General features: G+C 45.7%; 1 protein-coding gene across 1 annotated transcript in view; it reads left to right on the forward strand.

The window, feature by feature from the left end:
* The window catches only part of LOC136626741 (zinc finger protein 850-like), a 56,611-nt gene extending 33,302 nt beyond the window's left edge, over positions 1 to 23,309 (forward strand). The window contains exons 8-11 of the mRNA XM_066601747.1: positions 10,551 to 10,627; positions 10,761 to 10,821; positions 11,192 to 11,294; positions 19,562 to 23,309. Coding sequence (XP_066457844.1) covers positions 10,551 to 10,627; positions 10,761 to 10,821; positions 11,192 to 11,294; positions 19,562 to 20,838 — 1,518 coding nt within the window. The 3' untranslated portion in view covers positions 20,839 to 23,309. The remainder of the gene's footprint in view (positions 1 to 10,550; positions 10,628 to 10,760; positions 10,822 to 11,191; positions 11,295 to 19,561) is intronic.
* The last annotated feature ends 1,476 nt before the right edge of the window (positions 23,310 to 24,785 follow it).

Genomic DNA, 24,785 nt, shown 5'->3' on the forward strand with positions numbered 1-24,785 from the left:
CTCACATGTAACATTCCTGTAATGCAGCTGTTCGGGGGTTAATAAGTGAATGTGTCTCCTCCCCTCACATGTAACATTCCTGTAATGCGGCTGTTCGGGGGTTAATAAGTGAATGTGTCTTCTCCCCTCACATGTAACATTCCTGTAATGCGGCTGTTCGGGGGTTAATAAGGGAATGTAGCTCCTACCCTCACATATAACATTCCTGTAATGCAGCTGTTCGGGGGTTAATAAGTGAATGGATCTCCTCCCCTCACATGTAACATTCCTGTAATGCGGCTGTTCGGGGGTTAATAAGTGAATGGATCTCCTCCCCTCACATGTAACATTCCTGTAATGCGGCTGTTTGGGGGTTAATAAGGGAATGTAGCTCCTACCCTCACATATAACATTCCTGTAATGCAGCTGTTCGGGGGTTAATAAGTGAATGGATCTCCTCCCCTCACATGTAACATTCCTGTAATGCGGCTGTTCGGGGGTTAATAAGTGAATGGATCTCCTCCCCTCACATGTAACATTCCTGTAATGCGGCTGTTCGGGGGTTAATAAGTGAATGGATCTCCTCCCCTCACATGTAACATTCCTGTAATGCGGCTGTTCGGGGGTTAATAAGTGAATGGATCTCCTCCCCTCACATGTAACATTCCTGTAAGGCCGCTGTCACACGGGGGATCTGTGGGAAGATATGGCGCACACAATACTCCGTGAATAGAACCCACTGATCTGACAAGCTGGTATCTGCATTGCCCCTACCCCCCCTCCCCTGGGGCGCCGCATGCTTCTCCGAAGGCTGATGGTCTCGGTTTCTGTGAAATTGCGCTGCTCAAGTGCATATAAGAATCGCAGGTGTTTCCCGCTGACTTCAGTCGCTGCGGCGTCACAAGGAAACTCCCACAGATACAACATTCCAAACGGCTTTCATATTCGTGACTCGCATCACATAAAACCTGCGTCCGTTTCCCGCTGGTGTGAACACACCCTCAGACGATGATCTCACACGGCACTGAGGATCATTTTCTTATGTTTGTGAACCACAGCCGAAAAATGCATCAAAAACGCTGTCGTTTTTAAAAAATAATTTTTTTTTTCATTTTGCAGAGATTTTCATAAAATTGCGCAGGACTTCCTAATGTCACCGACTGTTTTTAGAAACCACGTGTGTGTGTGTGTGTGTTTGTTTTTTAAAGCAAAACATTTTTGGGGTCTTTTTATTCCTCCCACTTTTTACAGACTCTTTAAAACTTCATCTAAGGCCGGTGTCACACGGGCGACAAATCCGACAAGTCGCTTGTATGTGAAGCCCAAGCTTTCCTATTGGTTCCTTCACATTTGCAATGTTGTGTAGCATGCTGGGTTCACAATATGCCCGTGACCGGTGATGTTTTGTAGCTCATGTTCCCCTATGGATCTTCCTCTCTGTTGCATCGCATGAAAGCGCGGTCTATGTGTGATGCACCTTTTACAGGAGGAAATCCTAATGTCAAAGCCCTAAACTAAGCCCTAGCTGCAGAAAAACCCCAAAACACATAGATCACCTAAGACGTGCTGTCCGCTCCGCCGCGTCTTCTGCCCGGCAGTTGTCTTCAGGCATTTCTTCTGGTCAGGGATTATAAAATCCCCGCCTCCAGGAAGTGCTTCCTCTGATTGGCTGAGCGTCGAAGCACTCAGCCAATCAGAGCAGCGCTCAATGAACCAATCACGGCCATTCAATAAATGAATGAATGGCTATGATTGGTTCATCAAGCGGAGGCGGGGATTTTCCAATCCCTGACCAGAAAAAAATGCCTAAGACAACTGCCAGGGACCGGGTAGAAGACGCGGCGGAGCTGACAGCACTTCTTAGTGGATGTTTGTTTTATATTTAAATGTTTCTATTAAACTCTTTTCCACATTACAAAAGGTAAACTGGTAATATATGAATGTTCAATAAAAAATACTTTTTCCTGAGAATTCTTCATATAACTCATCTAATCCAGCTTAGATAGGTACATTCCAAACTTCTCCTCGTATGATTCATCAGGGGCCCATGCAAACCCTACCCTGACTCCTTTAAATGTGCGCTCTGGAACTGCCAGTCAGCATGTAATAAACTCCCCACCATCCACGACTTTTTTACTGCTAAATCTTTAAGTCTGCTCCCTCTCACAGAAACATGGATACAGCAGTCTGACACGGCCCCCCCTGCTGCACTGTCTTACAATGGCCTGCAGTTCTCCCATACCCCCGAGACCAGATGACAGGCGTGGCGGAGGAGTAGGTGCTCTTCTCTCCCCGAAATGTACCAACCAGGTCATCCCCCCTGTACCCTCACTCACTTTTCCATCATTTGAGGTACATACGCTACGGCTTTTACGCCCACTGTCCATGTGAGCAGCAGTTATCTAGCACTGCCTGGTGCTCCTCGCATGTTTTTGGACCACTTTGCTGCCTTGTTCCCCCACTTCCTATCCTGCAAAATCCCAACCCTCATCTTAGGTGATTTTAACATCCCCACTAATGACCCCAACTCCCCATTTGCTTCTTTTGCTCACCTCCTCCCTTGGTCTCTCTCAACTCACGGCCTCTACCACTCACAGGAATGGCAATACTCCGGCTCTGCTCTGCTTTCAGCTTCACTAACTCCCCTCTCCCGCTCTCGGCTCATAACCTCCTCTCTTTCTCTGTCACGCTCCCTAACATCTCTCCAGACTCACCTACCTAACTTTGCTGAGTCCCTACAGTCCTCTCTGTCCCCTATATCTCTCCTCTCCTGCCCCAACCTGGCTGCCGATCGCTACAACACCGCTCTCAAACATGCCCTGGATGAAGCGGCGCCCGCCCAGGATCCAAGCCATCCGATGTAGAACGCGGCAACCCTGGCTCACGCCTCAAACGCGCTTCATCCGGCGGTGCTCTAGAAGTGCTGAACGGCTGTGGAGGAAGTCGCAAACATCCGCAGACTTTCTCCACTACAAATTCATGCTCAGAACCTACAACCTCGCCCTCCACCATGCCAAACGAGTCTACTTCACCTCTCTCGTCTCCTCATTATCGCACAACCCTAAAACGGCTTTTTGATGCTTTTCACTGCCTTCTCAGCCCTAAACTGCAGCCCCCGGTGATGGCTCTCAGTGCTGTTGAGTTGGCTGCCTGCTTCAAAAAGAAAATTGATGACATCCGTCAAGAAATAACTTACCAATCCCAGACTAGCCCTGACCCTAGTCTTGTCAGCACAGCATTTAGCTCCTGCTCACTGTCTGTACTCAGACCAACGACGGAGGAAGAAGTCTCCAAATTGCCCTTCTCTGCTCGCCCCACCACCTGCGCTAGCGACCCTCTCCCCTCAAACCACCCCTGATCCCTCTCCCTAGTAGTCATCTCCCATCTCACCACTATATTGAACCTCTCTCTGACCTCTGTCATCTTTCCCTCTTCTTTCAAACACGCCATCATATCCCCACTGCTAAAGAAGCTAACTCTTGACACGACTGATGCTTCCAACTATCGAGCCATCTCAAACCTCCCCTTCATCTCCAAACTACTAGAACGGCTGGTTTACTCCCACCTTGTAAGCTATGTATCAGAGACTTCTCTCCTCAACCCCCTACAGTCTGGCTTCCGACCCAAACACTCGAGAGAAACTGCCCTTACAAGGGTATCAAACAACCTACTGACAGCCAAATTGAGGGGCGATTACTCCCTACTGATCCTCCTCGACCTCTCCGCAGCATTTGACACTGTCAACCACAAACTCCTCCTCAGTATGCTTCGCTCCATCGGCCTAAAGGACTCTGCTCTCTCCTGGTTCTCCTCCTACCTATCTGACTGCTCTTTCAGTGTCTCCTTTGCTGGCTCCACTTCTCCTTCTCTTCCCCTTGCTGTTGGGGTCCCCCAAGGCTCGGTCCTCGGCCCCCTCCTTTTCTCTATCTACACAGCCCCTGTTGCACAAACCATCAGGAGATGGCCTCCAATACCACCTCTATGCTGATGACACCCAGCTATACACCTTTTCCCGTGAAATCTCTGCTTTCCTCTAAAACATCACCAACTGTCTGTCCGCTGTCTCTAACTCTATGTCCTCTCTCTATCTAAAACTAAACCTCTCTAAAACTGACTTACTTCCTCCTTCCACTAACGATCTCATCCTGACATCTCCATCTCAGTGTGTGGCGCCACCATAACTCCTAGACAGCATGCCCGCTGCCTTGGGGTCATATTCGACTCCGATCTCTCATTTACCCCCTACATCCAATCTCTCGCCCGAACATCTCAGCTGCACCTCAAGAACATCGCAAGAATCTGCTTTTTTCTCACCGTAGACACGCTAAAAACGCTTATTGTTGCCCTCGTCCACTCACGGCTCGATTATTGCAACTCGTTGCTGATCGGCCTACCCTGCACCAGACTCTACCCTCTCCAATCCATCCTGAATGCAGCAGCCAGTCTCATCTTCCTGTCCAGACGCTACTCTGACGCCTCTGCCCTGTGGCGGTCACTGCACTGGCTGCCCGTTAAATACAGAATTCAATTTAAACTCAGTACCTTCATCCACAAAGCCCTCCACAGTGCAGCGCCCCCCTATTTTGCCTCCCTCATCTCAATCAATCACCCAGCCCGGGCTCTCCGCTCTGCTAACGAAACTAGACTGCGCATACCTCTAATTCAAACTTCTCACTCCCGCCTCCAAGATTTCTCCAGAGCAGCACCAGTCCTCTGGAATGCACTACCAAAGGATACCTGGGCCATCCAGGACTCGAAAAACTTCAGGCGTGCTCTAAAAACGCACCTCTTCAGGGAGGCATACCGCATTCCCTAAACAAACCCCTCTGTATGCCGCCTGATAACATGCTCCCTGACCTACTGACTGCAATCCCTGCTAGCCATCATTAACCGCTCCTCCTAAATGTCTGACCATTGTCTGTATATAGCATCCCTCACTCTCCACCTCACCATACTGTGCACATCTCCAGCCCTTTACCTCCTGTATCACCCCACTATTTGTAGTATGTAAGCTCGTTCGAGCAGAACCCTCACCCCTATTGTTTCCATCAACTTATTACTAGTGTAACCGTGGTTCTGTAATTTTTGTACTTTTGTCTTTCTGCATTCCCCCTGTACATGTAAGCGCTGCGGAATATGTCGGCGCTATACAAATAAAGATTATTATTATTAGGAAGAAGGGAAAAGAGATGTTTCTTTCTTTATTGGGGGGGGGGGTGGGGTGGAACACAGGGGAAGGGGGTAACAACAGAGGCTTTCAACCAGGCCAACAATAACCATTGAGCCAAAACGATTCTTAGATGTATTCTGAGTGTCATTTTTTTTTTATCCCCCTCTTGCTATTATCTCCGTTTCGGCATAGGGAGGTCACAGGACCCGTTCCGACACCGTGGTGCCCAGGTCTCTCGCCCCACATCATAGAACATTTCTATGTGGTGCTTTTTGGCGGGTCTCCCACCATTACTCCAAGTACCAGCAAGTTAGTTTAAGGGACTCCTTAATAGATCCTTTTACCCATCGAGGCAAAATCTCAGTGAAGCTCTCCCATATTTCAAAGAAATTTTGAACCTGTGCTTCTTTTGCTATTGTTGCCTCCGCCTAATCCACACGCATGAGGAAAGATAGTTTTTCCATAAAGAGCCGTCACAGTCTGCAGGACTGCTTTAACCCCGGCCATGGCCACCATGGGTAATAGTTTTCGACTGCCTGATGTACATCTGATTTCATCCTGGTTAATGTGTTCAAACTGCACCTATGAAACAATGCTGGCAGTCCGAAATGGGACCTGTGGCTGACAAATCATCCCCCAACTAACTAGCATACAAATCACTCCACATACCCCCCTTCCTATATCTCCATGCCTTAACCCTCCCCCCCCCCCCCCCCTTATTTCGCTAATAGACCCTTTTACCATAAAGTAAAAGCCTTCAATTGATACACAAAGGTTTCTGGTTTATAGTTGATATCTAGTACTCAAATGATGAACTACATCAACCTGGCAACTACTTTTTATATTTCGTAATACTATTCAGCAACGCAATGCATGTTTAAAATATCTGTCATGGTAATTGTATTCTAACGCAACAAATATGTAACATTTCAGTTATTTTTGTTTTTTATAAAACCAATAAAAATTATGGAAAAGGAAAAAAATTGCCCATGTCGGGTTAAACAGACAGGCCGACGTTAGATGTGTTGTAGTGAATCTATGTACTCTGATCCAAAAGTTGTGAACTACCGTGCAGTCCCACAAGCAATGGCGGAGACCCACCCCCGCCTCCCGGCAGTGAAAGCAATTGTGAATATGAGTATCTATGAGTCCAGCTCGGTCGCGATGGGCCGTTCAGCAATAGAGCCTCCGATTTCTCCAGGCTAAGAAAATATCCCAAGAGAGAGCCCAGTTCCCGAAGGTCCCGCAGGATCAGTGAGAGAGACTTAGACGGGCTGTTAATGATTAGAAGTATGTCGTCCACGAACGCTGCTACCGAAATATCAGGGTGGCTCACTTGGATTGTCTGTACTAATGGCACTGGCTGAAAATGATAAAGTAGGGGGTCCAGTGAAAAATTATATAGTTGGGGCGAGAGGGGGAAACCCTGTCTAGTTCCCCTAAAGATATCTATAGGTTGTGTAATACGACCGTTTAATAGTGTTTTAATAGTGTCTGCAGCTCCTTAATAACGTACGTGGTCTTTAAATACGGCATGCAGGTTTTTTATGTGTTTTTCTTAATTGAGGTTCTAAAGTACAACAAAAACATAAACCGCCCTAAGGCCGCTCTCACACGTGTTCAAAAAACGCAGCTTGAAATTGTGGCATTTTTACCAGAATTTCGAGCATTGTTTTCGAACACTGGTTACAGCATTTGACAGCGCTTTTTAATGCACCCCATCATTGTGAGAAGGTGTTAAAAAACATGAAAATGCAAAAATAGAAGAGACAGCTCTCAAAAATCATAGGGTTAGAAACACTGTGTTCGAGCGCAGGTTTGAGTAAGCTTATTAAAATCAATGGGAGTGTTGTACCACGGATAGTACGGCGCTCAAGATATGTCGTTAATAGCGGTAAAAAGTGGTGTGTGTGTGAGAGTGGTCTCCCGGGTTACAGACAAATTTTCATGTAGTGCAGGAAATGTGTCATATTTGGAAAGATTACACCAAGAGGCTAGATCATGTTTGCAGCACAATATAGGCCTAGTCACAGGGGAGTATGGGGTGGAGGCCCGGGGGGGGGGCCCGAGTTAACTTTTGCACCTGGGCCCCAGAGCCCTTAGGTATGCCCCTGGATTGGGGTCATACATTTATCTTCTTTCTCTGTGGCCAGACTGCAATAAAGGCTTCTTCCAGCTATGACTCGTCTCTGCACACTCTGTCCATCCTGACGCTACTCCAATTAACCTCTCAGTAACTCCCCTGTAGTACTAATGCATCTTCTGTGACCTGACAAATCAGTAATGTCTCTTTCCATTAAATTCAGGTATCTTTTTGTGACTCCACTATACTATAAGGCTGCCTTTGTTGGCCCACTTAGTTATAGTGCCCCCTATGTATCACCCAGTGCCGCTCTGTTCCCAGCATCACCTGAGTCCGCCCCCGCTCTCCAGCTTTGCGCCCAGCATGTCTGAAGTTCGCGGGACGAGTCGAGTAATGCTGTGATCAGTGCGGCGCTGGCTGGCAGTCCTGTCAGTCAGGAAGACAGAAGATGGCTAATAATGGTGCTAATGAACTGCGGGTCAGCAGTGGGGGCCGAGCAGTTGGGTGTGGAGGGGGCTGTGTTGGGGCTCAGCAGGGGTGCGGAAGGGAAGAGGGGGGAATGTCCGGTAATTGTATTATTATAGGGGATTTTGTATATAACATAGTATGTTAGGCTAAATGAAAACAATATCCATCTAATTCATCCTGTTTCAAACCTCGCCCCCCTCCTTGTTGGTCCAGGGGAAGGCGAGAAGAAACCCAACAAGCTAATTTAGCTCATTTGAAGGATAAAAATTCCTTCCTGACTCCATAATGGCAGCCAGAGTCATCCCTCGATTTTTTACATTTGAGATCAACAACCCGCTGGTCACCTAATGTCTATATCCTGTAAATAGCTTAGCGCTCTAGAAATGCATCTAGTCCCATCTTAAACTCCTCTGGATATTACCGTCACCACATCCTCAGGCAGAGAGTTCCACAGTCCCACTGCTCTTACAGTAAAGAACCCCCTTCTGCTTTGGTGATGAATCCTGCTTTCTTCTAGACGTAGCGGATGTCCTCTTGTTATCAACGCAGTCCTGGGTATAAACAGATCATGGGAGAGATCCTTGTATTGTCCCCTCATGTATTTATACATAGTTATTTGATCGCCCCTCAACCGTCTTTTTTCCAGGGTGAATAATCCCAGTTTTGATAGCCTCTCTGGGTATTCCAGTCCTCTCATTCCATTTATTAATTCAGTTGCCCTTCTTTGATCCCCCTCAAGCACTGTAACATCTTTCCTGAGCACCGGTGTCCAGAACTGTGCGCAGTATTCCATGTGGGGTCTGACTAGTGCCTTATATAATGGAAGAATAATGTTCCCGTTCTTTGCCCCTATACCTCTTTCAATGCGCCTCAAGACTTTGTTAGCTTTTGCAGCAGCTGACTGGCATTGATTGCTCCAGTTAAATCTACAGTCCACTAGTACCCCCAGGTCTTTTTCCATATCACTTTTCCATATCCGTACCCCATTTAGTGTATATTGGTGACATCCGTCTCTCCTGCCCATGTGCAGAACCTTACATTTATCAACATTGAACTTCATTTGCCATTTTTTTCTGCCCAAGCCCCCAACTTTTCTAGGTTAGTTTGTAGCCACACATTGTCCTCCATTGTATTAATTATCTTGTATAATTTTGTGTCATCTGCAAATATTGATATTTTTATGTGTAGTCCCTCTATCAGGTCGTTGATAAATATATTGAACAGAATGGGGCCTAATACTGAACCCTGTGGCACCCCACTAGCAAGGGTGGCCCAATCAGAGTGCGAACCATTTATTACCACCCTCTGCTTTCTATCTCCGAGCCACCTCTTTACCCAGACACATACGTTTTCACCCAGACTGAGCTGTCTCATTTTATATATGAATCTATTATTCGGCTCGGTGTCAAATGCTTTAGAGAAATCCGGATATATAAGATTAATAGACTCTCCAAGGTTCAGCCTAGAACTTGCTTCATTGTCGTAGCTGATCAAATTGGTCTGACATGATTGACCCCCTCATGCTGATGAGGGGTTATGCCGTTATTTCCTTGAGGTTATCCAGGATGACGTCTCTCAGAAACCCCTCAAATATTTTTCCAATTATTCAAGTGAGACTTACCGGCCTGTAGTTACTAGGCTCACTTTCAGACCCCTATTTGCATATTGGAACCACATTAGCAATGCGTCAATACAGTGGTACAACCCCGGTCTCAATATTGTCAATATAAAAAATGGCGGTCTAGCTATCACGTCACCTAGTTCCTTTAGAATCCTTGGGTGTATTCCATCTGGGCCCGTCGATTATACATTGTCTCGTCTTCTTCCCATTCAGGATCCTCAGCTAATATCTTCTATATCAGATAATTATCCTGATTGACCCGATAAGGATGGAGAGGAACCGGGACAAGATGGCGGAGAGTATATTCACCCTCACCCTAGAGATACTCTTCCAGCTTACAGGAGAGGTGAGAGATTCTGGGGATTTATGTCACGTTGCATCATTCTTGTCTATGTCAATCTCTGGTCACATCTACGGCAGAGGATTTACTGCTAATTCAGTTTTTCGGCCGCCTTCACATGAAGCGTGATTACTACGGGCGTTCCACAATGGTAGCCTGCAGCTATTACGCAATAAATACGCAGTGGCCAAATCTGCATCTTAGTGGCTCGTATTATGCTGCGGACTTACTTGCCAAAATTCTGTGGATTTTATCCTTTGTTCTTCAGGGGTTCAAAATCCGCAGCATAAATCCGTAGTATAAATAGTCTCGCTGCGGATTTAGAATCTGCCGCAGTTCTCAAAGACTAACTAGATTTGTTATAGAAAATACCGGCACCGCGTGAAAGACATTTTATAAATCTCCCCCGCATGGCCTGTACTGTAAATGCTGCAGCCGAGTGTGAAGACGGCCGGAATGCTGGAAACTATTGCAGCTGGTAAAATGTCGAACAGCCAACAGAATAGAACAACAGAACTGATGAACACAGATGTGAAGAGCCGACATAACTGCCGGACTAGACTGGGAGGACTCTAGAAATGTCTTTAGTGATATTTATGGATGTATCTCCCCATAAACAGGATTACACAGTAGTGAAGAAGACTTCTAGTGATGGCTGTCAGGCCCCAGTGTCTGATGGATGGGGAAGACCCCTGAGCCCAATCACAGGGCCTCCACCTCGCCCCCTGATACTGGAGGAGATCAATGAGCAGAAGATCCTAGAACTCGCCAACAAGACGATTCATCTGCTGACTGGAGAGGTGATGCTGCTGGGAATGCCGGGACATTATACAGTAACACTATGGCGGTATAACGTGTCTGGGTGATGATGGTATCATTGTGTTGTCAGGTTCCTATGAGGTGTCAGTACTTCACTGTCTATTTCTCCATGGAGGAGTGGGAGTATTTAGAAGGACACAAGGATCTGTACAAGGACGTCATGATGGAGGACCACCAGCCCCCCCTATTACCAGGTAATAGACAGGACTAAATCCACATGGCCTTTATTATTTGTATGTAGAGAATGAATTCAGTGGCTGTCTGTGTTTTCTGCAGGTAGATCCAGTAAGAGAACAACAGCGGAGAGTTGTCCCCGTCCTCTTCTTCCACAGGATGATCAGGTAGATGGAGAGAAGGTCTCATGAAATCTTCCCTCTGGTCTGTAGGACGGCTGGGAAGGTCTTGTGTTCAGTCTTATTATATGATTGTTACTTGTGTAATGAGAAAGCTGGAGATGGCAGGATTACAGCCGACCGCAGACATTAGATCTCCGCATCTTATCACTATTTTCTGGTTCTGGAGACTTCTGATTGGAATAAAGAAGCAACAGGTTGGAGTTATACAGGAGACCTGCAGCTATTTGGCCCAGATCACTACTGCTGTCATGTCATTCCGGCTCCTCATACTAATTAATGACCTTTTTTGGCCATATAAAACCTTCCACACGACTTCTCCAACTGTGTGATGACTTTTACAATATTTATTTCACAGCTGGTGAAACTGGAGGAAGATCCGATCCCTATTGATGCTACAGAGACACATGTGAGGGGGAATCAGCCGTGTAAGGAGGAGATCTCTACAGATGACCCCCCAGGTGAGACTACATATAGAGAAGAGTCTGTGTTGTCAGGGTTTTCAGCTGTATATTCCCTTATTCAGCCACTATAATATAAAAAATAAAATAGGATGTATGTGTGTATGTGGCAATATTACTCATTAACGACAGGAGCAATTTCAACCAAACTTGGTACATATATAACTCATCCTGTGTTGACACATTTGATTGGGGGGGGGGGGGGGATAAGACAGCCCCACTACCCCTGGGGTGGAGAGGTGTGGAAATACCGGAATTGCAGTTGAGCAGATGGTTTTTATTTCACAGTCTTATATTACACAGACAACCTCCTCCTCTAATACTAATATGTTACACAGCCCTTCTGCTCCTCAGATAATAATATCTTACATAGACAACCTCCTCCTCGGCTCCAACTACCGCACAGCTTCCCACCAGCACTGAGCCACTCTGCCAAAAGAGGGGACAGGGCTAGAAAGATCCACCCTCTAGCCCCTCCCCCTCTCATCTCAAAAAGAATCACTATGAGAACCTCCACTAGCCCTGCCCCTCTCTAGCCCCACCCCCATTGCCCCTTCTCTCTGAGAAAACCTTTAGCCCCATCCCTATATCTCCAAATATGGTAAGATCTCTGGAAGATCACCTGTAGCTCAACCTTCCCCTCTCTCGCTCTCCACTATGGGGGATTCCTTCAGACATAAATCACAGCTCGATATCGCTCTTGCCAGCGTTCAGAAGCTTTCAGAGAGACACACACACTGGAGGGGGAGAAGAGGCATGGAAGAGGGGAGAAAGAAGGGGCATGGAGAGGAGGGGAGAGAATCGGCATGGAGAAGGGGGAGAGAAGCAGTATTGAAAGGGGGAGGGGGAGAGAAAGTGGCTTTTGGAGAAGTGGCATGGAGAAGAGGGAGAGAAGCGGTATGGAGGCGGGAGAGAGAATTGGCATGGGGGGGGGATAGAAATGGTATGGAGAGGAAGGGAGAGAGAAGAGGTATGGAGGAGGGGATAAAAAGGTGGAATGGAGAGGGGGGAGAGAAGTGGCATTGAAGGGGGGAGGGGGAGAGAAAAGCATCTTGGGAGTAGCGGTATGATAGGGGTAATAGAGAAGTGGCATGGAGAGGGGGAGAAAAGCAGCATGAAGGAGGGGGGAGACAGAAACTGGATGGAGAAGGGGAAGATAAGCAGTATGGAGAGGGTGGAGAGAGAAGCGGCAAGAAGAGGGGTAGAGAAACAGCATAAAGAGGAGGGGAGAAAGAAGCGGTAGGGAGAGTGGGGTGAGAGAGAAGTGACATGGAGAGACAGAGAGAGGTGTCTTGTAAAGGGGGAGAGAGAAGTGGCATATGGAGAGGAGAAGAGAGTAAAGCGGCATGGAGATGGGGGAGAGAAGCAACATGGACAGAGTGAAGGGAGAGAGAAAAGGGGAGGACAGCAGCGGCATGGAAAGAGAGAGGTCAGAGAGGGGGAGATTCACAACAACCATTCTCCCAAACATTTTATGTTAATATTTGTTAAAGGACAAAAAAATTATTAAGAGGCAAAATAATTGCAAAATAAAGTAAAAAATTGTAACATTCAAAAGACAGAAAATCGGAGGTGGGGGGTAAAGAAGATACAGGAGATATTTAAAATTGGCATAAAAACAAATATGCTCAAGCGCTTCATTTAGTCCTTAGGGTGACAAGGTGTCCAATCAGATGATTTAAAAATATTTCAGGCCGCATGGACACTCAGGGAGATAAACAATTCAGATTGATCCACAGATTAAGTTTTTTTTTAATATAATTTTTATTTTCATCTTGTATAACTATCTCCTTCCTGTTGTGGCAAATATTCTGGCAGTCTTTTCCATTTCGTATGCCACATCTGAAACGTTCTCAATGTCCTCCACCCCCCGACCTCACCCCCTCACACATACGCATGACTGTACCTGAAATATGAGTTTGAATCTTCTGTTTGGGCGAGTGAGAGGGTATTACTATATTTTTGAGTTTTATGTGTTTAGGTACCACGTGAGGTCAATGGGAGATATTGACAGATAGAAAGGGGTCACCTTGTAGGATCCCCCAATGTTTCAATAGGATGTTCCTCAGGTGGGAATATTGAGTATTAATGCAAATTATGAACAATGTTTTGGAGGTCTGATCGTCAGTTTTCCCAGCTTTCTGCTGTGGTTTCTGTAACCGGTCTTCTTGTTGTGCTCTTAGCATAGAGAACTCACCAGCACCCCTGGGTGCCCCTTCTCTTTAAAACATTAGATTTTTTTTTATTAAAAGCTAAGTTTGTGATACAATTTCTCCTGATTCTCTGAAATTGCTCATATGGTATATTGAGTTTCTATTTCTTGGCATGACAGGTTTTAAAGTCTGAAAAGCTGTTTGCATCAAGAGTTTTGACATGGATTTTGACCCTCCATTATGAAGTTTGAATTTGACAATCCATTATGAATAATTGTAAATCTAAAAATACCTTCTGATTGGCTTAAATTTTGCCTGAAAACGCCAGGCTCCATGTGTTGGTGTTCAGATCCAAAATAATGTTTAGGAGGTCCATTTTTGGGCGACCCCATATAATTAAAATGTCATCAATAAAAGATTTAGAAATAGAGATGAGCGAGCACACTCGTCTGAGCTTGATGCTCTTTCGAGCTTTAGGGTGCTCGAGATGCTCATTAGTCGAGACGAACACCATGCGGTACTCGAGTCAATTGCATTTCCTTCCCTGCATGTTTAGCACCATTTTCTAGCCAATAAACTTGCGGGGAAGGCATTACCACTGCCTGCTGTGACATTCCGCAGTAAGGCCAAGGGAGGGGCGCACAGAGGATTCAGAGAGAGAGCTGCTGGACGATGAGGTGACTGACCCCACTTGGTTTGCTAAGCCTACTGAGGACAGGGCTTCAGAGGGGGAGGCAAGTGCAGCAGCAGGACAGGTTGGGAGAGGCAGTGGAGTGGCCAGGGGTAGAGGCAAGGCCAGAGCTAATAATCCCCCAACTGTTTCCCAAAGCACCCCCTCGCGGCAAGCCTCCGTGCAGAGGCCGAGGTGCTCAAAGGTGTGGATGTTTTTTAGTGAGAGCGCGGACGACCGACGAACTGTGGTGTGCAACCTGTGTCACACTAAGATCAGCCAGGGAGCCACCACCACCACCAGAATGCGCAGGCATATGATGGCCAAGCACCCCACAAGGTGGGACGAGGGCCATTCACCGCCTCCAGGTCACACCACTCCCTCTTCCCCTGTGCCACAACCTGCCACACAGATCCAATCCCCCTCCCAGGACGCAGGCACGAGCGCCTCCCGGCATGCACCCACACCCTCACCTCCACGGCCCTGCACTCCATCCAGCAATGTCTCTCAGCACAGCATTCAGCTGTCGCTAACACAAGCGTTGGAGCGAAAGCGGAAATACACCGCCACCAACCCGCATGCACAAGCTTTAAACGTGCACATTGCCAAATTAATCAGCCTGGAGATGCTGCCGTGTACAGGCTTGTGGAAACGGAGGCTTTCAAAAACACAATGGTGGTGGCGGTCCCGCGCCACTCGGTCCCCAGTCGCCACAATTTTTCCCGGTGGGCCATCCATGTCCTACACCAGCACATCTCCCGCAACATAAATCGTGCCCTCACCAACGCGGTTACTGGGAAGGTCTACTTAACCATGGACACGTGGACATGTACTGGTGGGCAGGGACACTATATCTCTGACGGCACATTGGGTGAACTTGGTGGAGGGTGGGACCGAGTCAGAGCCAGGTCCTACCCACACCCAGAATAGCGGGTCCTACCTCGGTTGCATCTGTGGCATTTTATGCCACCTCCTCCAAACCCTCCCCATCCTCCTCCGCCACCTCTTCCTCTCAATTAAGAAATGTGAGCACGTCGCCAGCAGTCGGTAGCGCGTGGCAGCACAGAGATGGGCAAGCATCAGCAAGCCGTGGTGAAACTAATCAGCTTAGATTACAAGAGGCACACGGCCCCCAAGCTGTTGCAGGGTCTGACAGAGCAGACCGACCTCTGGATTTCGCCGCTGAGCCTCCAACCAGGCATGGTCGTGTGTGACAATGGCCATAACCCGGTGGCAGCTCTGCAGCTCGACAGCCTCGCACACGTGCCATGCGTGGCCCACCTCTTCAATCTGGTGGTTCAGCCGTTTCTGAAAAATTACCCCAACTTGTCTGACCTGCTCGGCAAGGTGCGCCGCGTCTCCACACATTTCAGCAAGTCCAACACGGACGCTGCCACCCTTCGGACCCTGCAACATCGGTTTAATTTGCCAATGTTAGTTTCAGCGGCCAGAGCACCGACTGCTGTGCTACGTACCCACACACTGGAATTCTACACTGCACATGTTGGCCAGGCTGTACGAGCAGCGTAGAGCAATAGTGGAATACCAGCTGCAACATGGGCGGCGGAGTGGTAGTCGGCCAACGCAATTCTTTACTGAGGAGTGGGCATGGATGGCAGACATCTGCCAGGTCCTCGGAAACTTTGAGGAGTCTACTCAAATACTGAGCGTCGATGCGGCCATCATTAACGTTACCATCCCGCTGCTTTGCCTGCTGAGAAGTTCGCTACTAAGCATAAAGGCCAACGCTTTGCGGTTGGAACAGGAGATGGGGGATGACATTATGTTGCTTGATAGCCAGATCACCCTCATGTCTATATCTCAGCGCGTTTTGGAGGAGGAGGGAGAGGGGGAGGAGGAGGAGGGGGAAGGGGAAGAGACAGCTGGCCACACTGCAGAGGGTACCCATGCTGCTTCCCTCTCATCTGTTCAGCGTGCATGGACTGAAGAGGGGGAGGAGGAGGATCCTGAAAGTCATCCTCCTAGTGAGGACAGCGATGTGTTGCGTACTGGGACCCTGGCACACATGGCTGACTTCATGTTACCCTGCCTTTCCCGTGACCCTCGCGTTAGACGCATTCTGGCCAACACGAATTACTGGGTGTACACTCTTCTAGACCCACGGTATAAGGAGAACCTTTCCACTCTTATTCTCGAAGAGGAAAGGGGTATGAGAGTGATGCAATACCACAGGGCCCTGGTGGAAAAAGTGATGCTAAAGTTCCCATCTGACAGCGCTAGTGGCAGAAGACGCAGTTCCAAGGGCCAACTAGTAGGGGAGGCGCGGGGATCAGGCAGCCTGTCTAGAACAGGCACGGGAACACTCTCGAAGGCCTTTGGCAGTTTTATGGCTCCACAGCAAGACTGTGTCACCATTCCCCAGTCTGAGTCGGAGGGAGCACTGTAAAAAGATGGTGAGGGAGTACGTAGCCGATCGTATGACCGCCCTTCGTGATGCCTCTGCTCCATACAACTATTGAGTGTCAAAGCTGGACACGTGGCACGAACTTGCGCTGTACACCCTGGAGGTGCTAGCCTGCCCTGCCTCTAGCATCTTGTCAGACTGGGTGTTTAGTGCAGCTGGGGGAATCATCAGGAATAAGCGTACCCGCCTGTCAACTGCCAGCGCCCACATGCCTACACTCATAAAGATCAACAAAGGCTGGATTTCCCCAGACTTCTCTTCTCCACTGGCGGAAAGCAGCGGAACCTAATGATTCTTTTCGCTGCAACAGGAGAAAAATGCATCCTCTATCACCACAAAAAAAGGGGAAATTAGGTTTGTCAATCACTCTCGGATATTATTACTCTGCCTACTCCTAAAACAGCATGTCATCACGCTGAACTGCAAATTTTTCTGCTGCCCAAAAGGCTCTGTTTAAAAGTTTTTTACAATTTTTCAAAGCTTCAAAAGTATTTATACTTTGACAGAAACCAATTTTTTTTCACAGGGCTGCCTCCAGGCTCTGTTACAAATTAAGCGACAGCGAGCTGTATCTTTAAAAAATGTGTATGGGTTTCACCTGCCCTCGCGGTTGAGCAATTTTTCAGGGGTACACTTGTACTCTTGGTACACCAATTTTTCAGGCCCTTGTCTATACTGTTATCTAACTAATTTTTCCCGCCTTCGCCTACACTCTTGGTAACCAATTTTTTTCAGGTGTTCGCCTATACTCTTGGTACACCAATGTTTCAGGGGTCTGCCTATACTCTTGCTACAGAAATGTTACAGGGGTTCGCCTATACTCTTGCTACAGAAATGTTACAGCGGTCCACCTATACTCATGCTACATATATGTTACTGGAGTCTGCCTATACTCTTGCTACAGAAATGTTAGAGGGGTCCGCCTATACTCTTGCTACAGAAATGTTAGAGGGGTCCGCCTATACTCTTGCTACAGAAATGTTACAGGGGGTCCGCCTATACTCTTGCAACAGAAATGTTACAGGGGTCCGTCTATACTCTTGCTACTGAAAGGTTTGAGGGGTTCGCCTATACTCTTACTACAGAAATGTTACATGGGTCCGCCTATACTCTTGCTACATAAATGTTACAGGGGTCCGCCTATACTGTGGGTGCGCAAAGGTTTCCCATTGCGGTGTTCAGCTGCCTGACACATACACAGAATAACGTGTGGAGACACATGGATTTCCCATAGCTATTTAACTCGCAGCACCTTGGTTCACAAGGTGGAGGCTGGGACCGAGCCTGACCCTGGGCCCACTCACGTGCTTCCCACACACAGTATTGCTGCATTGTGGAGATGTGTAGAAGTGCTGGCATCTGAGTCCCCTTTATGCCCACGTTTTCGGCTCCTGACAATTTTGTGATGGAGGTGGCACGGGATTGGAATGATGATTGTACGTCAATTTATCATCAATTCTCAACAGCATTGTGGGCTATTGCCCACACTTTCAAAGGGGGTCGCTGCCTAGCCCTGCCAACCCTCTGCAGTGTGTGCCTTTGGTTCCTCCTCATCCAGTACGCACTTCTAAATAGACATGAGGGTGGTGGGGCTATAAAGCGAGCATGTGGCAAGGGAAAATTTTGTGTGCGCTGTGGACACAGGGTCATGTGGGGGGTGGGACAGCTATGCCAGCATGTAACCCAGGAGAAGAGGCACCGGTTTCACCTGCAGAGAGCGATTGTCCTTGGTTGCAGGTAGTCTGGTGCTTAGCTAAGATGTGCCAGCGCGTGTGCTTTGCTAATGAGGGTTTGTCCCAAGTAAATTGTTAGGGGGGTGACGCCAGACTCTTGCCCCCATTTTGGCTTAATAGTGGGACCTGGGAGCCTCAGATGCAGCCATGCATGCTGCCCCTGCCGTTCCGTATCCTTTTATGTGGTGTTTCCATGACTTTCTGATGTTTTCTGGTGTTTCACAAGTCATCACCTATGCGGAGCATCGGTTCCATACAAAAATGCTCAAGTCGCCCATTGACTTCAATGGGGTTCGTTACTCGAAACGAGCTCTTGAGCATTATGAAAAGTTCGACTCGAGCACCCGAGCATTTTGGTGCTCGCTCAACTCTATTTATAAAATATTAAATATGGGTTCTTAATCTTTCCTTCTTAAAACCTGGTAATGTAGAGATTTTCATAACTCAGCGTAAATTTGGTCTCCATCACAATCAAACTTAAAAGGTGTCTCGTGTACCTTAGGTAACCCAGAAGGTATGCAACAAAGCAGTTGGTGGACTACATATACTGAAAGATTACTGGTAATAGACCTGATCTCGGCTGTGATTGGGTGTCCTGGCGGTGTTCCTAAGGAATTTGTGGATTTTCAGTAAAAACAAAAGGATGCGGTTTCTGGAGTATTAATGCATATAAAATCCTTTTCAGGAATGTGGTGATGCTTCATTAATAAGTATACTAAATCTGTGTGAATAACATGTGCGAGCAGAGTGTGCACGGAATTGTGTCCAGATATTTCCCTCTGCTTCTAGTCAGGCGTGCGCACGGATATAGTTTGGTGTCCATTTTCTTCTGGATGCACGCACATACGCACTTCCAGTCATCCAGTTATACGAAGTACCTCAAACTGTTATCACGTCTCTGTGTCATATGCTTGAGAATGAAGGCAGATTAGTCAGTACGCCCTCCGACTCGCGTTGCATCTCTTGTATTGTATCTATTGTCCTACGCTAATGGAATAAACACCAGAACATACCAACTTTCCAAAAGAAACCTGGAGGAACGGGTGATAATTTAGATGCTAACCTGGATTCTTGAGGAGGTTTGCTGATATCCGCGAACCCCTCATTGAAATGAGTAAAACCTTATACATAATATTTACTGGTTATCGACCGACAGACTTTGGAGCGCGGGATTTGTGTAACCTGTCTTGTTCACAATGTGTATGAACAGTTTATATAGAAATGCAATAAAATAATAATATAATTGTTACATTCAAAAATATTAATATCTGTTTAATTCTTGGCAGATGACGACACCAGGAGATCAGAGGGACATCTGATATCTTCAGGTTTTACTGTGGTACATCATGGTATCATACAGGATACATATGTAAAGCCTACCATTACCCCAGATATACCCTCAGCCCTTCCCAGCAAACATCTATTATCTGATCCTTCTATACAGGTTCCATCTTCTGATTCATCACAGACTAGAAAGCAACATAACATTTACAGGAGAGATGTTGAAGAAGAAACAGCTGCCACAGGGAAGAAGTCATATTCATGTTCAGAATGTGGCAAATGCTATACCCAAAAATCATATCTTGTTATACATCAGAGAATTCACACAGGGGAGAGGCCATTTTCTTGTTCTGAATGTGAAAAATGTTTTAGAGATAAAGCAAATCTTGTGGAACATCAGAAAATTCACACAGGGGAAAAGCCATTTTCTTGTTCAGAATGTGAAAAATGTTTTATAAGTAAAGCAAATCTTGTTAAACACCAGAGAACTCACACAGGAGAGAAGCCATTTTCATGTTCAGAATGTGGGAAATGTTTTAGCCGGAAAGTACATCTTGTTCAACATCAGAAACTTCACACAGGGGAGAGTCTGTTTTCTTGTCCCGAATGTGAAAAATGTTTTATGGATAAATCATACCTGGTTAAACATCAGATAATTCATACAGGGGAGAAGCCATTTTCCTGTTCTGAATGTGAAAAATGTTTTATAGATAAATCACATCTTGTTAAACATCAGAAAATTCACACAGGTGAAAGGCCATTTTCCTGTTCAGAATGTGGAAAGTCTTTTACCGATAAATCATATCTTTTTGAACATCAGAAAATTCACACAGGAAAGAAGCCATTTTCCTGTTCGGAATGTGGGAAGAGTTTTAACTATAAATCAAATCTTGTTGAACATCTGAGAATTCACACAGGGGAGAGGCCATTTTCCTGTTGGGAATGTGGGAAGAGTTTTAACTATAAATCAAATCTTGTTGAACATCAGGGAATTCACACAGGGGAGAAGGCATTTTCTTGTTCAGAATGTGGCAAGTGTTTTACTCAGAAATCCTATCTAGTTAAACATCAGAAAATTCACACAGCAGAGAAGCCATTTTCCTGTTCAGAATGTGGGAAGCGTTTTATCAATAAATCAAATCTTGTTGAACATCAGAGAATTCACACAGGGGAGAAACCATTTTTCTGTTCAGAATGTGGGAAGTGTTTTACCCATAAATCAAATTTTGTTGCACATCGGAGAATTCACACAAGGAAGAAGTCATTTTCTTCAGACCGTTAACAATATTTTGCAGATAAATTAGATTCTGTTAAACATCAGGGAACTCACAGATGAGAACCTGTATTCATGTCCAGAATGTGGGAAATGTTTTCCTCTATAATAAAAACGTTTTGACCATAGAAAAGTTACGCAGGGAAGAAACCATATTAATATTTTGAATCTTGTGGTCTTCTTGGGTTATCTTGATGGTCAGTAACAGAAGTTCACATGAGACGACCGAGGCTTTCAATCAAGATGATATCATTTTTGTCTTGGATTGTTAAGAGTATCTTCAGGTACCTGAAAAGTCATGCAATTAGTGTCCTTCATACTATATACTTTTACATAACTTTATTAATACTCAACGTCACATCATCCATAACTACAAAAAAAGGTTGATGGTATTGAAAAAAATGACTGTGCCTATCAATTTCTGATAAAAGTCTGCTTTTATATGAATCCTGCATCCCCTTTTTCTATTAAAGTGTTTTAGGCTTAATCTAAGATGGCTGCCAACAAGATAGCCAGTAGACACCTACACAAGGGCAAAAAGCTTTGCTTCCACCTATCTAATTGTTTTACAAAGTTTCTCACTTGTATCTCTTTTTGTTCAGAAGATAAAACTGGGTGGCCCTGACTTTTGAACCTCCCTATATAATTAATAATCAAAATAGCTTTTCAATAACCAATTGTTTATATGAGTATGTTGTTTATATAGAGTATATTATTATGCATTACTGTTTTGCACTCTTTGTATTTCTTGAGGGGATTTTCCATTGCTAGCAGTTTTGTTTTTTTTTGCAGGAAGCAGACAGCTCTGTACTTTGCACAGTGGTTGAGGTTGGTACTGCAGGCTGAGTCCTACTGAAATGCATTGTACTAAGCCTGGAAAACCAATCTAGGCCACTGCACAAAGTACAGAGTGTATTGTCAACTTGAAAGGCAACAAGTTCAGATACGGTTTTAAAGAACACCGGAGTTGGTACAACTCAATTTATTAATACAAATAATAAAATAAAACAAAGTTACATAAAGTCACTATTACATAGTGATATTGCATATACCTTTTGTAAACAATTCTAAAACAATGGTTACATCAATAATCACATCACCAAGAGCCTTAAGTATACTTCATCTGCTTTGTGCATCAACCGGAGAAGCAGCGGTGAAAAGTCAGAGAACAGGGGCCTCATCGGAACCCCACTGTGGGAGGGTATTCCCCATCACAGGTCCATCATGCTTCTAACTCTCCAGAACATTCTCCTGTTTTTTATACTTAGTATCATCTATTGCTTGTCTATTTGTATTGAGAATATCAAGGTCACAGCCGTAAGTGGCCATTCCTCAAACGGGAGCAGATCAGAGAAACAAAACTGATTCTTAAAACCCTGACAGCACTAACCCCCAAATATACATAAGGCCCAGTTCAGTCAGAAGACAATGATGATAGATTTGCATGATTAATTAGACAATAGAATCACAAGACAATGGAGATACTATATCCAGATATTAACATGGGTCCAGCAAGTCTATAAGACTCCGTTATGCAATCCTTATAATTTATACATTGAACATCCATAGCTGTTCGAATACAAGATGGCGGGCTGCAAATAGCCACTTTTATACATTTTCACCCCAACAGAGCTGTCTGCTTCCTGCAGCAAAACCGCTAGAAGTGTGACAACCCCTTATTGCCCAAGTTCTATGGGCAGAATTGATTTGTGGAATCCGCACAGGTCACCCACGCGAAAAATCCGCTATTTAATGTGCCCATAGGGAGGCATAGGCATCCGCTACTGAATTTAAGCACACGGATTTGATGTACGGACCGTTTGGTGGTGAAAATAGATCGCAGCATGCTCCATTTCAGTGCAGATTCTGTGTGGACGGGCTCAAAAGAAGTCAATGGGTGCGGATGATCCACAGTGTATCCGCAAATACAATTGTGGAGGCACTGTGAATTTGAAGATTGAAATCAATTAGGGAGAAGGGGAAAAGGCTGGAGGGGGGGGGGGCGGCAGATTGTTTTCCTCTCGGATATTCTGCAGTGTATCCGCACGGAAAAACAATTACATCCGCGATCTCCCAAAAATGGTTTCCGCAGGTCTGCCGCTGTGGAAATCCATATGCGTAATCCGATCTGCCCGTGGCCATGAGGCCTAAATGTCTTCGGTAAAGATAAAGCAATGTTCTTGGCCAGAAGGTTTTCTGATGAGGTGCGGGGGGATGCAGACATGTTTAACTAATAGATGTAAGAAGCTCTTTGAGTTTATTGTATGTTTATTGTTGCTGAATTGCAGATTTCTTGAAAATTCCTCATGTTAACATTGAGACTCCTTATGGCGGAGAACCAGAAAACTTCCTTACATACAACCATTGGGGTGCTTTATTAGATTCTCACTCTCTTTTTGTGAGGGTCTCCTTGCTTGTATTTCTTATCTACTTACCTTTAACTTGTAAAATGTATTCTAAATAAACTTTACTTTCTTTAAACTTTTAGTATGAGACCGGATTACTTGGATGCCTTCCAGATCAATACAATTACTATCTTCACATTGGTCTTGTTTAAAAGCACAGCGCCGTACGTTGTACAGTGGTTGTGCCTTGTATTGCAGCTCAATCCTGTTCAATTCAATGGGACAGAGATGCACGGGCCATGTGATCTGTGAGCATGACCTCACAGGCCAAAGACACTAAAATGATAGGGCTCCTGGAAGTTGGGCTCCCACTGGTCTGATATTGCTGTCCTAAGGATACATAATCAATATTACATCCTGGAAAACTTATTTGAACCCTACTCCCTTATATATATATATATATATATATATACATACATACATAATATACACACGGGACACCCCATCTCTAAGACGGCAGTCTGCAGAACCTCAGAGGGGACAACAGTCTGGAATTACAGAGCATGTGCGGTAAAAGGAATCTGTCTTGTACTTTTAGCCCTATAAGCTTAATGTATGGGCTGAAACCGCTGACATCCGCTGCAGACAACCATGATCACATCTAGCTCTGATTGCAGCTGTGTAACAGCTTACCATACAATATTAATACTAACAGCAGCATGTAAACTGTCAGCCGGATTCACAATCACCCCGTTGATGTGGTTGTGGGGTACTGATAGTTGCCATGGTAATCCAAGGGATATGAAAAGTTTGCAGAGCTGCCATGTAGTTGACCATATTAAGCCCTTCCTGTTAGATTAATATGTGAATGTAAAAATTACAATTACTCAAGTACTGCAGTGTATTGTAGAGGTGCTCAAACAATTGCAAGTTCAAGGTCCCTACAAGGACTAAAAAAATGTGGAGTTAGTCAAGGTAAAGAAAAATTTTTTTTTTAAAAAAGCCCTTTTTTCCATAACAGTCTGAGCAATAAAAAATAAACATAATTGATATCGCTGCACTAGAAAAAGTCTGAACTTTCCTTTTCATCCTCAGGCCGCACAGTAGGGATGTTTTGTCCCCTACACTCCACTATAGACCAGCCCACCTAGAATTAGGAGACTAGCATTAAGTAATTGCTAGCCTATAAGAACCCACTCCCATATGCTTTATGTTGTCCTCATCCTGGCCGGTGCCTGTTACTCCTCACCTACTCAGCCAAACATTTTGGTTACAGTTTGTTTTATCCTGAATTACAGATTTGTAGCCGAGTGTGATTTGGGATTTAAAGGGATCATCCAGTTGTAAACTATTGATGGCCGATCCTCAAGACCAGTTATGAATAGTAGATCGGTGGGGTCTATCACCAGGGACCCCTACTGATCAGCTGTTCTCTGGGCCAGTGTGTTCAGCACAGGGCGGATTTCTGTACTGGCTGGTCATTACAAACACGAGTGCCAGCGGAGGTGTCTGTAGTCGCTGCAAGCATCAGTGCCAGTGGGGGTGTCTGTGGCTGCTATAAGCATCTGTGCCAACGAAGGTGTCCCTGGCATCAAAGACTTATTGGCATCG

This window comes from Eleutherodactylus coqui, chromosome 4 (assembly GCF_035609145.1).
Source record: "Eleutherodactylus coqui strain aEleCoq1 chromosome 4, aEleCoq1.hap1, whole genome shotgun sequence".
Lineage (NCBI taxonomy): Eukaryota > Metazoa > Chordata > Amphibia > Anura > Eleutherodactylidae > Eleutherodactylus > Eleutherodactylus coqui.